Here is a 24,089-nt window from a genome sequence, read left to right on the forward strand (position 1 = left end):
AAGGAAGTTTTTCCTCACCAGTCGAAATTAATCAAACATTTAAAATGTCTTGATCTTACTGCGTGTTACTTTGAACTGATAACTAGGAGAAAGCAAATCCAAATTATTTTAATATTACGTGCTTCGTTAAATCCCCTACTTAATCACCAGCTTTTTCTAGATATAAGGCTTAAGCTCTTGAATATTTCCTGATCACTTTTTCTACTTTATACTCTTTCCCTTCTTCATACTATTCCAATGCATGTTTTTCTTTGTGACCAAAACTGAAGTGTTTTAAGTGTGATCTAACTAATGCATTTTAACTGTCAACTTGGCTCTATTGCTGGCACTTTTGAGTGAGAAGATTGAGTTCAGGTGGTGGTCTGAAGCTTGAGAACATAGTCTAGGCTGATATTTCAATAACCACATACATTCCTATAACATACCTTTCTATAGTTCTCTATGTACAAAAAGACTGGCCACTCCAGCACATTGAGAAGATGCTGGAAGAGGGAGCAGTCAGAGGAGATTATTGATGGAGGGAGTGAGGTGACAAGACAGTGATACTGAGGGAGGGAGTTTGAGGACAAGGACAAGATGGTAACACTGCACTACTGATGTCATTCATTGTACATGAAGTGCTTTGGGACATTTAAGATGTGATTAAGCACTATGCAAATCTATCTAGCTAGCTATCCTTAGCGTAACTTCTTTTGGGCTTGTACTCTAATGTTCTGCTATTTACGTAGCATTCTGTAATGTTACCATATAAACTCCCCTACCCATATTCACGGCTACCCCCTTGACCATGCCATCTTACATGGCTGCTCTACTCCCATTGTCAGTGATGGATAAGACCATTTCAGATCTCTTGTACGCCTCTCCACCCGCAGCCCCCCTTCCCTCCCAGCCCCACTTTCTTCCGTGTCTGCCCCTGGGGGGGGGGAAGCTCTTACCCCAAGTCACTTACAACGGCACTTTCAAATGCCCAACTGTCTAGTCTTTGTCCCTCCATTAATCACAACATTTCTGTAGCTACCGATCTGCTCAATCACACCCTCGTCTCCACCTTTTTGATGCCCTTGTCCATATTAAAACTATTACACATTCACCCTGGTAGTTCCCTCTAGTATGGCTCTTATCTCCACTCCTTTAAGTCCAAGGGACACAGACGTGAACATTTATGGCGGACAACTGATTTAGCTATTCGTCACCAGATCTGGCTGGGCCACATAAAGCACTATCGGGTCCTGCTCTCCTCTGCCAAAATTGCTCACAATTCCAGGATCATCCTGGAATGCAAAAAAATTCCTGGTTTCTCTTCACTACAAATCGTCAGCTTAAACCCCTCTCCCCAGCCTCCTCCACATTCACCTCCAACAAGTGTGAGGAACTCATGGACTTCTTTGAGATTGAGACCATCTGATCAGCTGCCTCTGCTGCTTCCCTTCCTTCCCCTAGCCCACCAAGCCAAACTTACTCAAGTTCCCCCCTGCCCTAGCCCTAAATTCTTATCTTTCTCCCCTCATGCACTCTGAGCTCATCTTGACCATAAGACCCATCTCCTGCTCCCTTGACCCTATTCCCACCAAACTGCTGACCACCCAACTTCCCTTCCTGGTCCCCATGTTGGCTGGTATAGTTAATGGATCCTTCTCTTCAGATACTATCCCCCTCCCCTTAAAATCATCGACCCCCTCAAAAAAAAAAAACACCCTTGACCATCTGTCCTTGCAATCTACTGTCCCATCTCCAACCTCCCTTTCCTCTCAAGTCCTTGAATGTGTTGTCGCCTCCCAAATCTGTGCCCATCTTTCCCTCGACTTCATGTTTGAATCTCTCCAATCAGGTTTCTGCCCCTGCCAAAGTACTGAAATGACCCTTATCAAAGTCACATGAAATCCTATGTGACTGTGACCATGGTAAACTATCCCTCCTCATCCTTCACGACCTGTCTGCAGCCTTTGACACCGTTGACCGCACCATCCTCCTCCGACGCCTCTCCGTCGTCCAGCTGGTTGGGACTGCGCTCTCCTGGTTCCATTCCTACCTATCCAGTTGTAGCCAGAGAATCACCTGCAATGACTTCTCTTCCTGATCCCGCACTGTTACTTCTAGAGTTCCCCCAACGATCTATCCTTGATGCCCTCCTATTTCTCATCTACATGCTGCCCCTTGGTATCATCATCTGAATACACATCAGATTCCACATGTTCGCTAAGGACACCCAGCTCTACCTCCCCACCATCTCTCGACCCCTCCACTGTGTCTCATTTGTCATGCTGCTTGCCTGACATCCAGTACTCTGATGAGCAAAAATTTCCTCCCAACTAAATATTGGGAAGACTGAAGCCATTGTCTTTGGTCCCCTTCAGGAAGTTGGCGGCAAACTCCATTCCCTAACCACCGACTCCATCCCTCTCCCTGGCCACTATCTGAGGCTGAACTAGACCGTTCGCAACTTTGGCGTCCTATTTGACCCTGAGATGAGAGCTTCTGACCACATTCGCTATCACCAAAACCGCCTACTTCCACTTCCGTAACATTGCCCATCTCCGCCCCTGCCTCAGCTTATCTGCTGCTGAAACCCTCATCCATGCCTTTGTTACTTCTAGACTCGACTATTCCAATGCTCTCCTGGCCGGCCACCCATCTTCCACCCTCCATAAAGTTGAGTTCATCCAAAACTCTGCTGCCTATATCCTAACTTGCACCAAGTCCTGTTCTCCCATCACCCCTGTGCTCACTGACCTACATTGGCTCCTGGTCCCTCCTATTTTCATCCTTGTTTTCAAATCTCTCCATGGTCTTGCCCTTCCTATCTCTAACCTCCTTCAACCCTCCCAGATCTCTGCGCTCCTCCAATTCTTGCCTCTTGCGCATCCCTGATTTTAATCGCTCCACCATTGACAACTGTGCCTTCAGTTGCCTAGGCCCTCTCCGGAATTCTCTCCCGATACCCCTCTGCCCCTCTCTCCTTTTTAAGACACTCCTTAAAACCTACCTCTGGTCACCTGTCCTATTATCTCCTTACGTGGCTCGGTGTCTAACATTGTTTGATCGCTCCTGTGAAGCACCTTGGGATGTTTTACTACGTTAAATGTACTATATAAATGAAAGTTGTTAATTGCTGCTTTATACTGTCTGACACTGAATAGAGATTATTACTCCCAAGTCCCTTTTTAATCCATATGCTAATTCAATTCCATTCATTAGATAGTTATAGTATTGTAATAGTGTCTTGAGATTCTTAAGTGTTTGGCTGTAAAGTGCTTTGGGACATCCCTGAGGTTGCAAGTTTGTTCTTGAGTTTAGAAGACCTGTTACTGTGTACCAAACCAATAAATACTTGCATTTATATAGCATCTTTAATGTAGAAAAACATCCCAAGGTATTTCACAGAATTGGGACAGTAATATAACCCAGTCTCTGACCCATACTCACTTCAAGCTCAGCTTTCCTGTTGTGAGGTTCTGGAATCACCTTAGTGTTGAGTGAAAGCTAACTCTAGTATTTTGTTTCACCATTATGTTCATAGGGAATGAGACTAGCATCTCCATGTTACACAGTATTCAAACTTAATCACAAGGGACAACATTCATAATTTTTAAAAAATGTTTGTAATCCCAGCCTGTTAATATATTCAATACCAAAGAGTCTGTCTCTGATATTAGCACCCGCGATCGGGTGCGTTCCTGGCGGGGGAGCACTGAAAATTGGGAAATCCCGGAGCAGGTTGGGAGCCCGGCTCCAACCCGCCCACTTCCGGGTTCCCCACAGGCGCGCTGACCTGCGCGCGCAGCCCCCACATGTGGGACTCCCACAGGCAATTAAAGCCAGCGGGCTGCTGCTTAAAAGTATTTATACTGGTATTTCAGGTCATTAACAGACCTGATTAAGGAGATATTTTACATGGGGTGGGATTTTACAAACAACTGGGACTGTTTCCCGTACAGGGGGAAACACTCCCAGTTGAAATGGATGTGTTGCAGCTATCAGCCTGTGGCAGCTGCAAAGGTCCATTTGACAGGTGGGGGGAGGGGGTGGGCGGGGGCAGAGGAGAGGGGAGGGGGAGGTGGGGGTAGACCCTCACTCATTGCAGGAGGCCACTCTCACTTTGGACAAAGTTTGGCCTCCACCACCCTCCTAACAATCAAATTCACCAACTTGCACGCTTACCCCGGGATCCAGAGACATGTACCTACCTTGCAGACCCCCTCAGATGTACATCTTCCGGATGGGGGCCGCCGTAGCTGCAGTCATGACCTCAGGGCGAACAGAATCACCGGCCACACCATCCACCTCTGACACGTGGAGCTCCACAACAGTGCTGTGACGTATCCATCTGCACAGCAGGAGGGAGGGCATAGGCAGAGAGATGCGTCGCAGAAGGCACTACCCTCTCCACAGGGTCCACAGACCAAGGCTCAGCTTCCTGGACCTCTGAGCAGCAGTGCACACGGAGGCTGAGTCACTCGACATGTAGTCGTGGACATCTGCAGCCTCCTTCATGCCAAGCTGCTCCCGGTTGGCCCGAGCACCACCATCTTACCTGTCGCTGTCAAAGTCACCACTGCCCTCAACAACTTCTCCGCATCCTTCCAGGGTGCCACCGGGGACATCGCCGATGTCTGTCGGCTGCACAAAAGAGCCCTGCAAATACACCTACACCCACTCTGCAGTGACACAATGGGTGGCTTCAGGTGTGGGTCTTCATTGTGATCCTCAGGAAAGGGCATTATTGCACAAACCAGACAAGATTCGCAAAGACGTGGCAGTAGTGGTGCCAATATAATGAGAGTTGGTCAGAAATTAAATATAAGTAAAAACCATGACAAACCCTCAAACACCCTTGTGCATCCCCTTCATGCTCACGACACATTTGCCTTATGCTGCCTACTGCACATATGTGATGCATGCCCTGTGGCTGCAGCACAGGTAGTGGCAGGCTGAGTGAGGCTGACCATGAAAGAGATGCATGAGGGTGAGTATGAGAGAGAGCCATGAGGATTGGTTTGAGTGGTAGTGGTGGGATGAGTACTGGCGAGGTGAGTAAGTGCAGGTAAGATTAGGATGACCTTTGGGTATGAGGGCTGATGAAAGTGTAGTGTTGGCAGTGGGGGTGGTGATGTGGCAGACGGAGTGTAGGGGAATGAAGAAGTGTACTCACTTTGGCTGACCTACTGAGGTCATTGCAGCGCCTCCTGCACTGTATGTAGGTGACCTCCTGCCACCTCGAGCCAGGCTTTGGTGGCAGAGGCAGACCGCTTTCTCCTGCCCACCGGGGAGAAGATCTCTGTCCTCCCCCTCCTCCTCACCCCATCCAATGATACCTGGAGTGAGGTATCATTAAACCTGGGAGCAGCCTTCCCCCTGGGCTGCTCCATGCTGTAATTTTTCCTATTTCTTGCAGCATCAGTCAGTGGAGAACTGCCCCTTTAAATAGAGCTCCTCTAGCTGACAGACCTTACTGCGCATGCGCAGTCTGCCCGACGCGCAGATCAGCAGCGGGGGACCCGGAAGACCAATCAGCCTGCCATCGCGCGCGGGGCAGACTGATTTCATCGGGCACGTTACCCACGCGCCCAATAGACCGCCGCCCTCCTGATATCGAGCCCTCTGTCTCTATCTGTCACAGTGGCTGTATCGTAAAATTGCATTTCTAGAATGAGCAAAAGCTAGTTCCTTTTCATTATTTATGGGGTTGGAGGAACTACCACACCTGTCTTGAATCCAAAAATGATTAGTCTCTTCCAAAAAGTTCTTCACTGGGCTCAAAGAAATATTGGGCCAGAATTTGCTGGAGTAGGAAAAGGTAAGAAAAAAAAAAATTAGAATTCAAGAAAAACTGCAGGAACAATTTGCTAGTCCAGTTTCAATAGTTCCCTTTCTGGGCCTCATTGAGTGGTGTTGCAGGAACATAAATCTTGTCATTAAAAGGGTCCTTACACTGTGAAATACCAGCCCTAACTTTCTGCAATGAGTTTAATTTGTATTTACAGCGTAAATGAAGTAATTCCTTAAAATTCATGGAGATTGACAGCACGATCTAGTTTTTAAGAGGCTAACAGCGGAGTGGATGCAAATTGTCCAGCAATTTGTGGCGTTTCGCAACTCGCAGCATATCTCTTCCTCCCAACAAATTGCTAGATTTTTTTTCTACACACTAATAACGACATGCATCTTTATCTCGCAGTTATTTTGCCTCAGTGATTTATAGTATGGTGCACTCTAAAGAAAGACCTCCCCTGTGTAGTAGTCGTAAAGTCATAAAGAATACATTTACAGTTTGCATCATAAGAGTTCAAAAAGATTGTCACTAACAAAAACAACTGTACCAATTCTTTCCCCGTGTCTGTCTTTGTTCCTTTTTATGATCTTGAATTTTCTTTTGACTGCCATATTTTCTCCTCCTGAAAATAGCATCTTGTACAATAGTTCAGATCCTGGTTGTGGGTGGAGGGACAGCAGTCTTCTGGTTTCTTGTCCGTGTGTTAACTGGGTGTTTTGATTCTGGCGCCATCGCACCAAGGTCCCGTGTCCTCCCAGGCATCAATGTGTTAACTTCCAGCGGTAGTCACTGGATAGTCATCAGGAGCAGAAACCCCAGACACAGATTTCCAGATCCCAGCTTGGGGATGCTAAAACCAACTGTATATCCCCACTGCCGTCTTGACTGAGATCAGCTAACTTCCCACACTATTACCCTATTGAGCTATCAAGGGCTCCGCCTGCAGTAATCTCTTTACACTGCACACCAGGTTGCTAGTCCAAGATTAGTCACAGTTACGCTACTGATCCTAGAGTCCGTTTCTTGCATCTCTCAAGACCTAAACTTCCAAATCAAAATATTACAAGCGATTAGATCCAAGGCACTTTCTGGAATATATCCAACTTTAAAAAATGATTCTTTCCAACTTGTTTGTAAGGTCAAGGTGCTCTGCCTTTGCTAAAAGTGCAACAGTTTTACCAATGAATTATTACATGTACATCATGTGAGTTTCCGGCGCTTGACTTTGTTTTTCTGTTTGATAACTTACTTGGGAATACTTGTCATAGCTCCTGTCCTTCGAACCCTTTTAAAAATAAATCAGTAAAGCATGTTTGTGCTGATGGCCTTGGCTACAGTTATTGGATTTATGAACTGGTTGCTGACTCGGTCTGAAGCCAAGTTGTATTCTTGTGATATTAGATATAATGCTAAAGAATTACCTCAATTTGAAAGAGGTGGAATATGTGCCGATCCTTAGCTATTATAGGCAATCAGGAAGTAAATAAAGCTTGAGCCAGAATTAAGCATTTGATTTACATTAGCCTAAAGTTGCTAATATCAGCATAAAACCTCTATACTACAGACCTTGAATAGATTAACTTAATGGTACATGGTGACTTTTAAGGATCTGTGTGGTAATATAAAGATAAATACAGAGAGGACATTCAGCCCGCCTAACAATTTCCTTCCACAGAGACCTTTTAAAGCCACTTTGATACTGCTCTTCAGTCCACAGCTCCCATAGTGTGGGTTTCTGGTAGCCACCGGCCACATTAATAGAAGGTACTGGATTTTTTTTCCACTGGTTGGGATGGCCCATTTTCTTGGGGCTAAGAGCATGACATCACCACACTCAAACATTTTGTCCTCGTAACAGTTGCCGACACCACTATTGTGTGCATGCGCATTGGCCAAAATGTCCACAGCCAGCCCTGTGTATGTGCCCAGTGTTGGGCTTTCATATTGCAGCTGCTGTACAAGACGGCTACAGCACCATAGAAAATAAATGTGGGCGAGCCGCTCCAGTTAGCCCACTCAAGACCCAGGCTGCTATGTAAGAGAGAAAGAAAGAAAACAATAGAACTTGTATTTGTATTGCACCTCATATCTCCAGGATGCCCCAAAGTGCTTCACAGCTAATTAATTATCGAAGTACAATCGCTTATGTAGACACAACGGCCTCTTGAAATATTTGAGTGTTTGCGATGCCCTATCCAGTAGACTCTGAAAGGTATTAATCACCACAGCGTGAATGTGTTTCCTGGCATCCAGCCTAAACTTGTCTTTTATCAGTTTGTATCTATGCTCCCTTGTCCTGCATTCGTAATTTAATTTGTAATAGTGCTGAGGATTACACATTACTGTTCTACTTTGTATCTGGTATATCTTCATATGGTTCTCTTTCATTCACCTCCTCTCAAGGCTAAAGAGTCTGAGTTTTCCCAACCTTTCCTCATAACTCAGTTCTCTGAGACTGCTATGACCCTTCTCTGTACCATTCCCGGGCCTTGGATGTTTCCTTAGTGCCTTTGACCAGAACGAAACAGTGATTGAACTGTGCCCTGACCAGGGTATTATGAAGCTTCAGCTGGCTCGCTTCAGTTTGATACTCTACTGATTTGGTAATTAGCTCAGCAGTACCTTGATACTCCAATTGAGATCCAAAAGTTCAGACTTCTACTTAATGAGTTATTTCTAGGCAGCTAATATGATCGTTCCATTTTAAATAACTATCCACCATACTGGTTTCTGTCCAGAAGTGCTCTTTTTATATTGAAGGTAACTTTTTAATGTATATTGAATGTTAGAGAGGCGGTATCTGAAGTCAATTGTTTGTCATGCTCCCTAAAGGATACTAAATTTATTCTTGCTAGAAAAAATTAGGCGAACAAGTGAAAGATTGGGTTAGGGGGGCAAGAGAAAGTTCAGTGCATAAAGGCACATCCCAGTGTGCTGCTGAACCATATAGCACAGGAAGATCCCAGGTTCTGGTAGCCAGCCTGTGTTGAGTTAACTGACCTCTGTTGAGGTGCTACCATTTGTGTCAGCCCTACAGTCAGGGAAGAAATGTCCCTCAACTGACCCCTGCTGAGGTGCTGTGAAGAAGCCATGGATCTATGCTATGATTCAGTTCATGGCTCACTTTTTAGGCTCACACACAAAGAATGGTTGTTGTAGGGGAGGTACTGGAAGGCTGCCAGTGGGTATGGAGCCATATTTCAGCAGGAGTTGGGAGTTAGGAGACAAAAACTTGTGGCAAGCATGATTTAGCTTTTGAAACTTGTTGGCTTGTGAGTGAGTGGGGATGGGCAGGACAGACAATTTTGCATGATTCAGCAGATTGGGTATCTATGAAATTTTGTTACTAAAAATTACATTTTTTTAAAAAGTATTGTGATTTCATCTACATTTATCAACAGCAAACTATTTGAAGGTCACAGTTGGCTTTTATTCAAGATTTAGTTGTGAAACCACCCTGCCTGTAAAGTGATGTGTTGTGAAAGTGTCTAATGCCCAGCTTGTTATTCTCTAACAACCGCGCACAAAATGCAGCTGGTTTGCTCATTTAATCTGCAGCCTTGATGTCATCTGTCCCAAATGTCCAACGGATGCAGTTTCCTTTGGGATACGTATTGAGTTGCTGGAACATTGTAAATGTAGAGAAAGTCTGAATTTATCATTCATTAGTTGTAGTAAGGGAAGTAATATAGTAATCATAGTTCTAACTGTTGTGCTTTTGTAATGGATGATTTGTAATGCTAAAATACTTCATCGATAAGCATGCAATTCTGACGACGTTTCACATTATTTGTTATATTAAAGCAGCAGACTTTTTTCTAGCACATTGTAGCAAAGTGCAAAAAATTGTGGATGACTGATTTCAAACTGCCCATTCATTGAAGGTAGTGACATTTCATTCTAGCTAGCCAGCGCAGGCACGACTGGCCGAATGGCTGCCACCTGTGCTGTAAGATTCTATGAAATGGACAATTGGAAAACAATTTTTCCTGCATTCTAACCTGAGTAACTTACTGTATGAAGTTTATTTACAGGTTTGAGGTCTGTTACCACCATATGCTCAAGTGATTTGCTTCCATGAAAGAAAGCTGCCACTTTGAATTATTTAAGGATGCAGTTTGACTTCTTCTGTTGTGCATGGCGAGATGTTAGCAGTCTTGGTTATAATTTTTTTTCCTTCCTGCTATGTACTGTCTAAGCAGCTAAACTGTTTGCAGTCTTTGTACCACTGTATAACCACCTGCTAGAAGGTGCACAAGAGCAGCCAGTCATTAATCTCATTGGCTTCCCTGTTGGGAAATGTCTGGCCTCTAATTAATGTAAACTCCCATCCCACCACCAACTGTTTGCGGTCACAATCTCCTTATTAGGCCTAATGGGACGACTCCTCTCCCAAAGTGGTGCCGTGAGAACAAGTTTGTACAGTGCATTGGCTAAGAAATTAGCAGTCGGGGCGAAGAGACCATTTGATTCACCAAAGCTCATCCTTCTGGTACCCTAGTGCTCTTGTTTCTTAGTAATATAAATTGCTTGCGTAGGAGACATTGATCTTTTAATATGGCTGATTCGTTCTGCAGCTTTTAAATAGACAACGATAGTGTTCTGCAGTATAATCAGTTGAGGAAAAATTCAGTATATCCAGTATGGTACAGAAGCACTAGTGACACAGAAAATAGTGCAGCAATTCTCTTGTGGGTAGGGCCAGGCTGAGGATTTTCAAATTAGTTGCAGGGTTAGATGGCCATATCAAGTTGGCTTATGGATGTCGTCAATGTTTTTCTTCTGTTCAAGATGTGAGCTGTGCTTGCAAGGCCATATGTATTGCCCTGGGATGGTGGTGATAATGGGTTTTGGACCATTGCCGTCCTTACAGTGATGCTCCCACAGTAGTGTTGGGTAGAAAATTCCAGGTTACTGACCTGAAGGGGCGATGTTGAGGGGCCTGATATGCTGGTTCATTGCCAACAGATCTTTCAGATTTTATTTTTTTATTCTGCACCTCCTCTTTCCTTCCCCCCCCCCCCCCACCCCCCCCCATGCCTATTTCTGATTTTGGTACAGCTGAATGCCTTACTAGGCCACTTCAGAGGGTATTGAGTTAACCATGTAGTGTGGGACTAGAGTAATATGTATGCCAGACTGGGGAGGGGTGGCAGGCTCCCTTCATAAAGGATATTAATCAACGGGTGTGGTTATTACAGCAGTCTGGAAACTTTCCTGATTATTTGGTGCTACTCTACAAATGATGAGATTTTAATGAATTCAGTTTCACAACTAGCAATGGTGGTATTTTGAACTCCCAACCTCTGGGTTGCTAGTGAAGTACCGTAACCACACTAAACAATGAAAATTATTCAGTCGTCTATTCCCAAAAGTGTGGATTCAAGAGCTTATATAAACGGACAGCTGTTACTTCAGCATTCTTTTCCTTTTCCCCAGGTTCATGCCTACATCATTAGTGCCTTACGGAAAGAGATGCCAGCTGTCTTTGGTAAAGACAACAAGAAGAAAGAACTGATCAACAGCCTACAAGACACATATGCCAGGATTGAACGGGAACATCAAATCTCCCCTGGAGATTTTCCTAGTCTTAAGAAAATGCAGGTCAGTCTGAGTTAGTTGGCTTCACGTTGCTTTTTTTTTAAACATACTTTGGCTCATTAGTATTGCTGATGCAGTATTACATGATCCATATGTGTTGCAAACTGACGCTCTGTTTTGAATCTGTCTGGTAATATACATTCATTTTAAAATGGATGATGGGTATTTGTTTTGTTTTTGTAGTGTCCAGATTAATGATTCTCCAGGGTGCTATCCTGATCTGACGTGCTAATAAATAGTCAAAGAACTTACCAAGTACACCAAGCCTACACGCCAGTGATTTGAGAGTTTATCACTTCTGTGCTCTATTTTTGCTGCTGGTATTAGTATCATGTTAGACATTTTGAAGGTTTAAAGCAGATTTAGTATTGGCAAGATTGACTCCTGCATTGTTGTGGGGTTTTCCTCTAACTGGAAGGTGATGCAGTAAAGCAAAAGACTGAGGTTTGTATAGCACAACTGAGATGACCATGTACGAGGGAGGTTATAGCAAGTTGGCTCTTGTGTCTGGCAAAGGAAAATGTAGATTTAAAGCAACTGGCAGAAGAAGAGGTCCCATATTTAAGTACTGATCGCCAAACCTGTGTTTTATGCAGTGAGCAGTGTAATGAGATTTTGTGGCGCTGCATAGAATCATAACTCTCAATAGCAATAGTGAACTTTGGGTAGTTCATGGAAATAAGTACCAGAATAAAGTTCAATCCAATAAAAGAACTGACATTTTCAGTTTTGTGTATGAATAGCATAGCGTGAGGTGGATTGTTTGGACATGGTGTTGTCTTGTATGCTCACAACTTTGCTGCTTCTGAAATGAAGTCAGGCCCGCTAACATTTTTGACCTTTTTTACACTTGGTACAATTGGTAAAATTATTCAAACTGAAAAATAGCACTTCTGCAGAGATGCACCTTTTTAGTCACCAGATTGGTTATGCAAGCTGACAATCGTGAAAAGTTCCAGTGGCTGAATTAATTGCCGTGTTCATTAATCAATTTTGGATTTTTTTTATTGGATTCTTTCTTGTTGACCATGGCACACAGTTAAAATTGAGTAGTTTGATATGCTAAGATTTGTTGAGTGCAGAGCCATTAGTTTCATTCTGTCCAGCTGTGCCCTTGGTAGTTGGTTGTTTCTGTTCAGTACTGTTCACTTACTAGTTTTAATGTTTAATAAATGTATAGTGTTAATTTCCAGTGTTCATAGATTAATCAAAGTGGTTAGAGCAGATCATTGTGTTTCTCTGGAAAGAGTTGAGTCCATTCAGTCACTAGCATCCTGTGGGCTGTTTACAGTACATCTCTGGCAGCATTTGTGTAGGAAACCACCATTTTGAATCCTGTGAATGTTTTACCACATGAATGTAGTTAAGTGCCTGCTTTTAATTTCCTTTTTGTCTTAGGATATCTGCAAAGGAATTTGGATCTACAGTTTCGATGTAGTAACCACCTTGGGATGTTTGTCTGTGAAAGGCACTATATAAATGGTGCTGCTGGTATATAAATCGTGGTAGTGTAGTAGTCGTATGAAGCCAGCAGAAAACTCTGGTAGCAAATAGCCACATAAGAAGAAGAAGACCCATGTTTCACATGGTAGTTCATGTTGAAAGTTGGTGCTAGTACAGGGGTAGTGGGTTTTCTGTGTTGGCATTGAGGAGAATAATAGTCTGTATTTACTGCAAATCCACTGTTTCTGTTCAGTACTGTTTACTTACCAGTTTTTGTGTTCAATAAATTAATATAGTAGTTTATATCCTGACCCCTAGTCTAATAGAGTACAAATTACTAGACAAATTTACTCTTTCACCTACTGGAGACAAGGTCACATCGTAGTACACGATGTATCCTAGTGAGTCAGAGTGACGAGGGTTCTTAGTACACTCCCTGGGTCTCACTAGATATTGGGCAGGTAAAGGCACACTAATGTGTAGAGTGGCCAGTGATTCTGAATCCATGGAAATGTCTAATGTAAAAACCAAAAATGTAACAGGGTTCAGTCATTCCCCTGTTTCCCCATTTCGCTTCACTGTTCACCCCAATAGATAAGTGCAAGTAACCAACAACAACTTGCTTTTACATAGTGCCTTTAACGTAGAGAAACATCCCAAGATGCTTCAGAGGCATACATCAGACAAAAATGAATGCCAAGCTAAAGGCGATATTAGATGGGATGACTCAAAGCTTGGTCAGAGGTGGGTTTTAAGGAGGGTCATAAAGAAATGAGAGGTTTAAGGAGGGAATTCCAAAGCTTACTGCCTAGAAGGCTGAAGGCACCCCCACCAATGGGGGGCTGAAGAGAGTCGGGAATCCACAAGAGGGCAGAGTTGGAGAGACGTAGAGTTGGAGAATTATAGGGCTGGAGATTAGAGTTAGGGAGGAGCAAGACATTGGATTTAAACAGAATGAGAATTTTAAACTTGAGCTTTTGGGTGACCAGGAGGTCAGTGTAGGTCAGCGAGCATAGGGGTGAATGGTGAGTAGGACTTGGTGCAGGATAGGATGCAGACAAAAGTTTTGGAGTTTATGAAGGCAGGCCAAAAATAGTCCAATCTAGAGGTGATAGCACCATAAATGAGTGTTTCAGCAAAAGATGGGTGGAGGTGGGCGATGTCATGGAAGTGGGAGTAGGCAGTCTTTGTGATGGAAACGATATAGAATCAGAAAACCTGTAAAGTCTCCAAAAACCATAGAATCATAAAGGTTACAGCACGGATGGAGGCTGTTTGGCCCATCGAGTCCGTGCCGGCTCTATGCAAGGGCAATCCAGCTAGTCCCACTCCCCTGCCCTATCTCCATAGCCCTGCAGTTTTTTTTCCTTTTCAAATACTTATCCAGTTCCCTTTTTGAAGGCCATGATTGAATCTGGCAGTGCAGTCCAGATCCTAACCACTCGCTGTGTTTTTGAAAAAAAAAGTTTTTCCTCCAGTCACCCGTGGTTCTTTTTGCCAATCACCTTAAATCTATATCCTCTGGTTCTTGACCCTTCTGCCAATGGGAACAGCTTCTCTCTATCTACTCTGTCTAGACCCTTAAGGATTTTGAATACCTCTGTCAAATCTCCTTGCAACCTTCTCTGTTCCAAGGAGAACAACCCCAGCTTCTCTGGTCTGTGGCCGAACCAATGTTTTATAAAGGTGGTTCATGACTTCCTTGCTTTTGTACTCTGCCTCTATTTATTTATAAAGCCCAGGATCCCGTATGCTTTTTTAACCGCTTTCTCAACCTGCCCTGCCACCTTCAATGATTTGTGTACATGTACCCCCAGATCTCTGTTCCTGTACCCCTTTTAGAATTGTGCCCTCTAGTTTATATTGCCTCTCCTCATTCTTCCTACTGAAATGTATCCCCTTGGATTTTTCTGCGTTAAGTTTCACGTGCCACGTGTCTGCCTATGCCACCAGTCTGTCACTATCCTCCTCACTGTTCACTATACTTCCAAGTTTTGTGTCATCCGCACATTTGGAAATTGTGCCCTGTACATCCAAGTCATTAATATGTATCAAGAAAAGCAGTGGTCCTAGTACTGACCCCTGGGGAACATCACTGTACACCTCCCTCCAGTCTGAAACAACCGTTCATCACTACTGTTTCCTGTCACTTAGACAATTCTGTATCCATGCTGTTACTGCCCCTTTTATTCTATGCGCTTCAATCTTGATAACAAGCTGTTATGCGTCACTTTTTCAAATGCCTTTTGAAAGTCCCTATACACCGCATCAACTGCATTGCCCTCATCTACCCTCTGTTACCTCATCAAAAAACTTTATCAAGTTAGATAAATACGATTTGCCTTTAACAAATTCATGCTGGCTTTCCCTAATCAAACCACACTTGTCCAAGTGACTGCTAATTCTGTCCCGGATTATCGTTTCTAAAAGCTTCCCCACCGCAGAGGTTAAACTGACTGGCCTGTGGTTACTGGGTTTATCCTTGCGCTCGTTTAAACAAGGGTGTAACATTTGCAATTCTCCAGTCCTCTGGCACCACCCCCATATCAAAGGATGTTTGGCAGATTATGGCCAGAACCTGGGCAATTTCTACCCTTGCTTCCCTCAGCAACCATCCGGGCTGGGTGACTTACCTACTTTAAGTACAGCTATCCTTTCTAATACCTCCTTTATCAATTTTTAGCCCATCCAGTGTCTCGACTGCACCTTCCTTTTACTGATACTCTGGCAGCATCTTCTTCCTTGGTAAAGACAGATGCAATTTAGTACCTTGGCCATGCCCTCTGCCTCCACGCGTAGTTCTCCATTATGGTCCCTAAACGGCCCCACCCCTCCTCTTACTAGCCGTTTATTGTTTACATGCTTATAGAAGGCTTTTGGATTCCCTTTTATGTTGGCCACCAGTCTATTCTCATACACTCTCTCTTTGCCCCTCACTTTCTATTTTACTTCCCCCTCTGAACTTTCTATATTCAGCCTGGTTCTCACTTGTGTTATCAACCTGACATCTGTCATACACCCCTTTTTTTCTGCTTCATTTTACTCTATCTCGTCATCCAGGGAGCTCTGGCTTTAGTTGCCCTACCTTTCTCCCTTGTGGGAATGTACCTGGACTGTACCCGAATCATCTCCTTCGCCCATTGTTCAATCACTGTTTTGCCTGCCAATCTTTGATCCAATTTACCCGGGTCAGATCTGTTCTTATCCCACTGAAATTGGCCCTCCTCCATTTGAGTATTTTTACTTTAGTGGTCCATGTCCTTTTCCGTAGCTAGTCTAAACCTGACGATACTATGATCGCTGTTCCCTAAATGTTCCCCTGCTGACACTTGCTCCACTTGCCCTGCCTCATTCCCCAGAACCAAATTCAGCAATGCCTCCTTCCTCTTTGAGCTGGAAAAGAACTGGTCAAGAAAGTTCTCCTGAACACACTTCAAAAATTCCTCCCCTTCTTTGGCCCTTATATTGTTACTATCCCAGACTATATTAGGATAGTTGAAGTCCCCTGTTAACGCTACTCAATGGCTTTTGCACCTCTCTATAATTTCCCTGCAAATTTGCTCCCCTACATCCTTCCCAGTTAGTGGCCTACAGAATACACCCAGTAGTGTAATGGCACCTCTATTGTTTCTTAACTCTAACCAAGTAGATTCTGTCGTTGACCCTCCATAGGAACAGGAGTAGGCCATTCAGCCCTTCGTGCCTGCTCTGCCATTTAATCAGATCATGGCTGATCTGTGATCTAACTCCATATACCTGCCTTTGGCCCATATCCCTTAATACCTTTGGTTGCCAAAAAGCTATCTATCTCGGATTTAAATTTAGCAATTGAGCTAGTATCAATTGCCGTTTGCGGAAGAGAGTTCCAAACTTCTACCACCCTTTGTGTGTAGAAATGTTTTCTAATCTCGCTCCTGAAAGGTCTGGCTCTAATTTTTAGACTGTGCCCCCCCACTCCTAAAATCTCCAACCAGCGGAAATAGTTTCTTTCCACCCTATCTGTTCCCCTTAATATCTTTTAAACTTCGATTAGATCACCCCTTAACCTTCTAAACTCTAGAGAATACAACCCCAATTTGTGTAATCTCTCCTCGTAACTTAACCCTTGAAGTCAGGGTATCATTCTAGTAAACCTACGCTGCACTCCCTCCAAGGCCAATATGTCCTTCCGAAGGTGCGGTGCCCAGAACTGCTCACAGTACTCCAGGTGCAGTCTAACCAGGGTTTTGTATAGCTGCAGCATAACTTCTGCCCCCTTGTACTCCAGTCCTCTAGATATAATGGCCAAAATTCCATTCCTCCAGGACATCCTTTCTCTCCAGCAGTGCAATATTCTCCTTAATCAATACTGCCACTGCACCCCACCCCCCACTTTTTTCTATCCTTCCCTATCTTTTCTGAACACCTTGTATCCAGGAATATTTAGTACTCAACCCTGCCCTTTTTTGAGCCAGGTCTCTGTTATCACCACGACATCATATTCCCATGTGGCTATTTGCGCCTGCAGCTCACCAACCCTTGTTTACCACACCATGTGTTTACACACATGCACTGTAAACCAATCTTAGACTTGTACTCTTAGCCAGATCCCACCTAATACCGTACTATTTCTTATTCCAGTGCTATTTTTCCCCTCCCAATCCTTTTGAGCTCCTTGTTTCTCCTTTCCAATGCTACATCTTGGTGCCCATCCCCTGCCAATTTATTTTTAAATCCCACCCTTCCCCCACAGCACTAGTGAACCTCCCTGTGAGGACATTGGTCCCAGCTCTGTTGAGGTGCAACCTGTCAATTCAACTGTAGTTCCATCACTGCAAGACTTTATTTTCTGTTGTGATCGCAGTTATAGCGGTAGGTGTTAACTTAACCTTGGTGCAAATCTTGCATAAACCTGAAACTATTTCATCAGTTTGATTCAAGATGGTCAAGATAACACTTTCCTGTTTCTTGTTTATTTCCAGGATCAACTGCAGGCCCAGGATTTTGCCAAGTTTCAGCCACTAAAGCTTAAACTGTTGGAGACAGTAGACGACATGTTGGGCAATGATATCGCTCAGCTCATGATCCTAGTACGTCAGGAGGAAACCCAGCGGCCTATCCAAATGGTGAAAGGCGGGGCCTTTGAAGGCACGACGAACGGCCCATTCGGACATGGGTATGGCGAAGGAGCCGGTGAGGGCATTGATGACGTAGAGTGGGTTGTGATCCGTGATAAACCAAGCTACGATGAGATTTTTTACACCCTATCACCCGTCAATGGGAAAGTCACTGGTGCGAATGCAAAGAAGGAGATGGTGAAATCCAAGCTTCCAAATACTGTCCTGGGGAAAATCTGGAAGCTGGCAGACATCGACAAGGATGGGATGTTGGACGATGAGGAGTTTGCATTGGCTAATCATTTAATTAAGGTCAAGCTGGAAGGTCACGAACTACCCAGTGAACTTCCACAGCACCTGATTCCACCATCAAAGAGAAAGCTGGCTGTGTGAAACTAGGTGGAGAACTCCTTTCTTTCCTGGGCTAAAAAAAATACAGTGCAACGTCACGTTGAGGATGAAAGACTGGGAAACTAGGAGTTAGTCTTAAAACCAAGTTGGGCAGACAAAACAGTGTAACTAACAGCTTTTGCATAGTAAAATACTTCTGCTTTCCACTATTTAGAAGGGGAAAATGCAAATTCTAGATTTTAACTGGATTAAATGTGTTCTTTAAAAATATAAACACTGAAATATTATGATCTGAGATGGAAAACATTTCTCTGGTTCAAGAGAGCTTGGTGTTGTAGACTAAAGTCATTGTACAGCTAAGTATTGCAATCAAAGCATAGGCATCTTTTTACCGCTAAGTGTTTGTTTCAGAGGCGGCAAATTCAGTGTACAAGGTAGATCAGGCAGTATACTGTCGCTGTTGTCTTGGAGGTGGGAGGTCCTTCGATTTGTTTCTCTTCCACCGTACCCCTTTCCTCCTTTTATTGTGAAGTGCTCTGAGACATCGTCTTGTATGAGAGGAGTGCTACATAAGTTCGAGTTGTCCATTTGTATAAGGGCAGGTAGAATTTCTTCATCCAGCTTGTGCCCTTTCACCCTGTACTTAATAACTGTGTTGGAGTGGGTCCCCCATCCCAAGTGGTCAATAAGTGTGACGTAAGCACAGACATTCAGATGGGTACCCTTAACCGCTGGGTGACTGGTTACTGCAAGCATAGTTTGTATTCCACTTAAAATGGATGAATGTGTTTATATAGAAATATATATGTAATCTTAGGTTTTTGCCTTGCATTTTGCAGCTTCTGAACAATGGCTTAGTGTTCACCCTTTCAGTACTCTCCGTCAATTTTGCAAACGTTCGAGGAACCACGCTAGTGTAGGGATAAGTGTTGGTTTATATGAAAACATTGACAGGAATTTCTATAAAATGAAAGTTTGGAAATGGAACCTTTTTTGTTTTATGAAAAGGATTCCTGTTTTGCTGAGTCTTTTCTCATTCCAAACATGGTATGTGAAACCTTTCGATGTGACCAGTAATCTGTAACAATAGATTATAGTTTCATTGGGCTTGTGTGATAACTGTGTATAATGTAAGTAAGGTTATGACATTGGCCAAAAAAAGCTGAACCAAACTCCATTGTACTGAGTACTGTGAATTGTGTAACAGTATGTTCCTTAAGTGTATACTGTATGCTTATTAGGTTTATCGTGCATAACTATATTCAAAAAACACATGCTAAATAATTTAATGCATTCAGCAGTTAAGATACATTCATACATGTTCTCTGACTTGGACACTGGCCATTTTACCAAGTGCAGCATCCTTTTAAAAGCATTGTATATGTAGCAGTTTCCCACGTGGCACCTGTCTATTCAGCCTTGTGCATGTTTTTTTTACTGACCCTCTGTGATTTAGGCGTTACTAAAATCAGTGCACTTTCTTCCATTGTGATTTTTATTGAAGCCTACTGCACCTGTTCCCAAATATTGCTTGTGGTGAGATTTTTTCATAACCTGTAAATTTCCTAGTAACTTTTCATATCCAGTAGCAGTTGAATATTACCCCAGAGAATCATTCAAGCGAGAAGTTGAAAGCATGTAGTACATCCACCGGAGGTGCAATATATGAGGGATTTGCTGAGTAATAAGCCTACACAGAGACTTTCCATTGTTAGAACGTTAGCAAGAAGCAATAAGACTGTCAACTCTTTCCATCCTGACTTGATTTGATCTAACCCCAACACTGATGTTCCCGTTATCTTGTGACCCTTGTGTGAGAAGTTACAATTTCTCCACTGTTCAGGTGCAGTAGGAATGTATTTGTGCAGGGCAATCAGTTTGTTGGATGTTTAACTGGTCCAGAATCGGTAGGAATCCACCATCCAAGTCATGACCAGTGAGAAACTGAAAAATGTGGATATTACCTAAAAGGAATTTTTCCCAAAATATCTATCATACATTGGACCAAACTCTCCTCCTCTTCAACCCCCCCCCCCCCCCCGGGACCCCTAACCATCACTTTAAAAAATAAAACTAATGGAAAACTACAAGTTTCCCAGTGACAGTTGAATGTTTGAGGAAAGCAAGTGCAGATTTTCACATATCTGTCCCACAGTAATCAGGTTACATAAGTGTGAGCTGACACCTATGATTAAATCAATGTGAAGAGGAATATTTGACTCAGGTATTCACAGGATATTGAAGTTATTGTGATTTTATCTGAACTTTAAACTGTTGCACTGTTTTAAAGCATTTTTGTTTTAAACTTCAAATAATGTGTAGAATCATTTAAAATTAATTTAAACCAGGTTACCAATAATTAGATCGCATCGGGATTCCACACTTTTGTGTGGGGTTGGGGTGTGAAGGAACTTGAAATTTGCACAAGCAGTATTCTGCACTTAACTAATTTTCCACACAAATCATGTAAGAATTTACTTTTTTTGGTGCGGGTAGAGGAGGAAAGAGGGACATTGGAAAGTTTTACAGAATTTTTCCCTCTGGTATCAAAGTAAAGAGGCTGTAGAAGATGCAGATTTATTGGAACAGGCTCCTTTTTCTCAATTCATGTTTTTTTTAAGCCATCTTGAGTATCAAAGTATTTATTTAAAATAGTTAATTAGGTTAGCCCAACACACACCCCTTTAAAAGCACCTTTGCACTGGCTGGGAGAGCATCACCAGAACAGCCTCCTTATGTCTCACTAATGGAGACCCATTGGATCCAGTGAGGTGGTATGTCAACATCTGGTCTGGATACACATGAAGTGTGAATTTTCACTGCTGTGGGATGAAAGTAGGTCAGGCACTTTAGGGAGTACCATCGACCAAGTGAGACCCAGGTTTCAGGGGAGTCGATGGTACGAGAGTAAAACAAAAGCACCTTGAGGGTTAATGTGCAGTGTCTGTTCACTGTGGGGCTGTATAGGGGAGTATGCTTGTATCTTTACTCGTACAGCCCAGCATTGTATTATGTGAGCACTTTCCAGATAATATTTCTATGATATATTCATATGATCCAAACAATTAGTGTGATCTGTGGTGAGAATTTGTAAGAATGTAGGACAGCTCAACTTATCCTATAAATAACCACTTCAGTTATAATCTTGATCAGATGCACATATTGCATTAGGCCATCATGGGGAGGAAGGTTTCTTCTGGTCGTTGTAAGTAATATCGCAAACCAAGGGCTTAGATTTCCTCTGGTTGCTATTTCTAATGAAATTGTTAATGCAGTCTTTTGGAACACTTTGCTGGAAATGGAGACCACAAGAAATCTTGCTATCATTGTTGCTTAAATGTATAGCTTCTTTCCTCCCCATTTCGCCTCCCTCCCCCACCAAAGACTTTTGGTAGTGCTCTTTCCTCTATTTTGGAAGATTGGAGTACAGGCACAAGGATTAGTGAGTCACTTTTTATCTTCCAACCACTGCCACACACTTAACACTGTACTTCCCACAAGCCCCCAGTGTAAATGCAATGGACAGTGTCTTGTCAGGTGCCCTGGTGACATAATGACAAATAAATATATACTTGTGTGCATCATTGGTTTTCATATAGTACGGTTAGAAGAGCAAAGTATTTTGCCGGCTATTCGAGAGTAGCACTGCTAAAGAAACAACACTTAATAATGTGAAATGCCTCCTCTGGTCCAGTGTATAACCTGATTTACTGTAAGCTTTCTTTAGTATACAAATTGCTGTATGAAACAGATATTTCTACTGAAGATTAGTACCACATCAGTGTTGAGAGCACTATCTACTGAACAAAGGATTATCTGTTAGATTTCAGGAAAACCAGTGTACAATGTACTATTGTTGAATGGGGGATATATTTGTCTTGCACTGTGTATGCTGTGGCTTGCATTTTTTGGCAGCCTGTTTAATTGGCAGATGTCACTAAATTAGTTATCCCACCTTTTTTTTGTTGATACTGTCCAATAGTTACGTTTTGCCCTAAATCCATGCCTGTTCCAAGCGTTCAGTTCCAATAGACCATTCTCTCCATTACACGCCATACGTAGACGATTGGGATCCAAATGTCAAAATAAGTTGGATATTAAAGCACGCATCAAGATTTGTCTGTAGTCATTAATTCAATTTGCTGATGTGTTCCTGCTAGTGATATTGGTATGGTGATTATGAATGGTCTTCAAACCTACATACAGGATAACACTGTCCAGGATGCATTGCGCTTGAAGCCCAAGTGTTGAGTGGAACCAGTGAAGGGGTTAAACATGAACAGCATCTTGCTGAATGCCTATTTTGCTCTGATCAGGAAAGTCTAAATTAGCAGCATTGACTCAATTGGGATCAATGGTGATGTGGTTCAAGACACAGTACTGATTTCACTATTTGCACTATTTAAGGGTTTGTCGCTTTACTGGGAGGTTTGGAACAGTAAAGACCAGCATTGGTTGTAAATTGAGCATAATCAGTCAGGGCATCGCAATGTGAGACTACTGTACTTCTTAAACACAAATCATGGTCACTGTCACTTTTTCAAGCATGCCGTGCGAAGAGATTATTGTGGCATCTTGAATATACCTTGATTATCAAGCCATCGGCTATTGTGCTTCCGACAGCAGAAAGGGGGGAGAAATGACTATGATCGTTCAGGTATTTATCTGTGGTTTTGCTGCATATTCCAATTATACAAATACTTTGAAGCGTAGATATTGTAGTATTTTGGAAATTCCATTGTGGCATTCCTGGTTCATCAAAAACTATTATGCTTCCAAGAGTTTGCCAAAAAATGTTTTACTCAATATATTTGTCTGTCATTTGCCAATAATATGCTATTGTACATTTATAAAATATAGATTGTATTAACAGATTTATGTGTATAAAAAGCTGTGTAGTTTCTCAACTCTAATAAAATGCTGTCTTAAGTTCTGTTGCATATATTTATTTTCAAGTTCAGGAAGAAATTATAAAGCCCCTTAATAGCAAATGCAGATTAACTGGAGATCAGCTGGCAGGAGCAGTAAGTTTGGCCGTCTTCAGTTTGTTCAGAAAGATAGTGTTAATGTTTCGTTGTGGGAATTGTATGAAGTTCACAGAACTTTACATTTTCTACCATAGATCTACTATTGCCTTTTTTTTTTAAAGGAGTGGGGGGGAAATAACTGGGGTTAAAATGTTGTAATTGCACCTCCTGAGACCTGGCATGAATCCAGGTCAGAAAGGGCAAAACTACAATAGCTTCTCTTTCGCTGGTGGTTGATGTAAGGGAATCAGCAAAGTGCAGGTTATTTAGCTCATAGTGCCTGTGCTAGCTGTTGACTGGGGCTGTCTATTCTAAATGCGTTTCCTTGCCTTTTTTCCTGTATCCTCTTGCTTTCTTCAGAAAGTAATGAGGTACAAGAAGGGAGTATGAAAAAAAAACTTGCAAGGGATATCAAAGCTACCAATGAAAGTTTAAATCAATACATTGTGTGCAAAGGGGGAATATGGGCACATTAAAGGTGGAAGTGGTTGATACTATAATGGATAATAAGGAAATGGCAGACTTATTAAATATTTGGTATCCATTTTCACTGTAGAGGAAGAGGACAAAACACCACAAGTACAAGGAACCCTAAAAATAAGTCAAGGGATTGGAACTTATTGGAAAGTGGTAAGAGAAAATAATGGCACTGAAAATGGACAAATATCCAGGACCTGACTCTTTCCATCCTAAAAGAAATGTGTGGAAATTGCAGCTGCTTTGATCATAATTTTCCAAAGCACTCTAGATTTGGGACTTATGCCTTTTTTAGATTGGAAAATTGCAAATGCTATTTCATTA

General features: G+C 42.7%; 1 protein-coding gene across 2 annotated transcripts in view; it reads left to right on the top strand.

Moving 5' to 3' along the window:
* Window positions 1–23,181, top strand: part of LOC137322089 (EH domain-containing protein 3) — a 92,882-nt gene extending 69,701 nt beyond the window's left edge. For both annotated transcript variants that reach the window (XM_067985169.1, XM_067985170.1), the window contains exons 5-6: window positions 11,210–11,374; window positions 17,776–23,181. In XM_067985169.1, the coding sequence (XP_067841270.1) occupies window positions 11,210–11,374; window positions 17,776–18,303 (693 nt within the window). In that variant the 3' untranslated portion in view covers window positions 18,304–23,181. The remainder of the gene's footprint in view (window positions 1–11,209; window positions 11,375–17,775) is intronic.
* The last annotated feature ends 908 nt before the right edge of the window (window positions 23,182–24,089 follow it).

The sequence above is a fragment of the Heptranchias perlo genome, chromosome 5 (assembly GCF_035084215.1).
Source record: "Heptranchias perlo isolate sHepPer1 chromosome 5, sHepPer1.hap1, whole genome shotgun sequence".
Taxonomy (NCBI): domain Eukaryota; kingdom Metazoa; phylum Chordata; class Chondrichthyes; order Hexanchiformes; family Hexanchidae; genus Heptranchias; species Heptranchias perlo.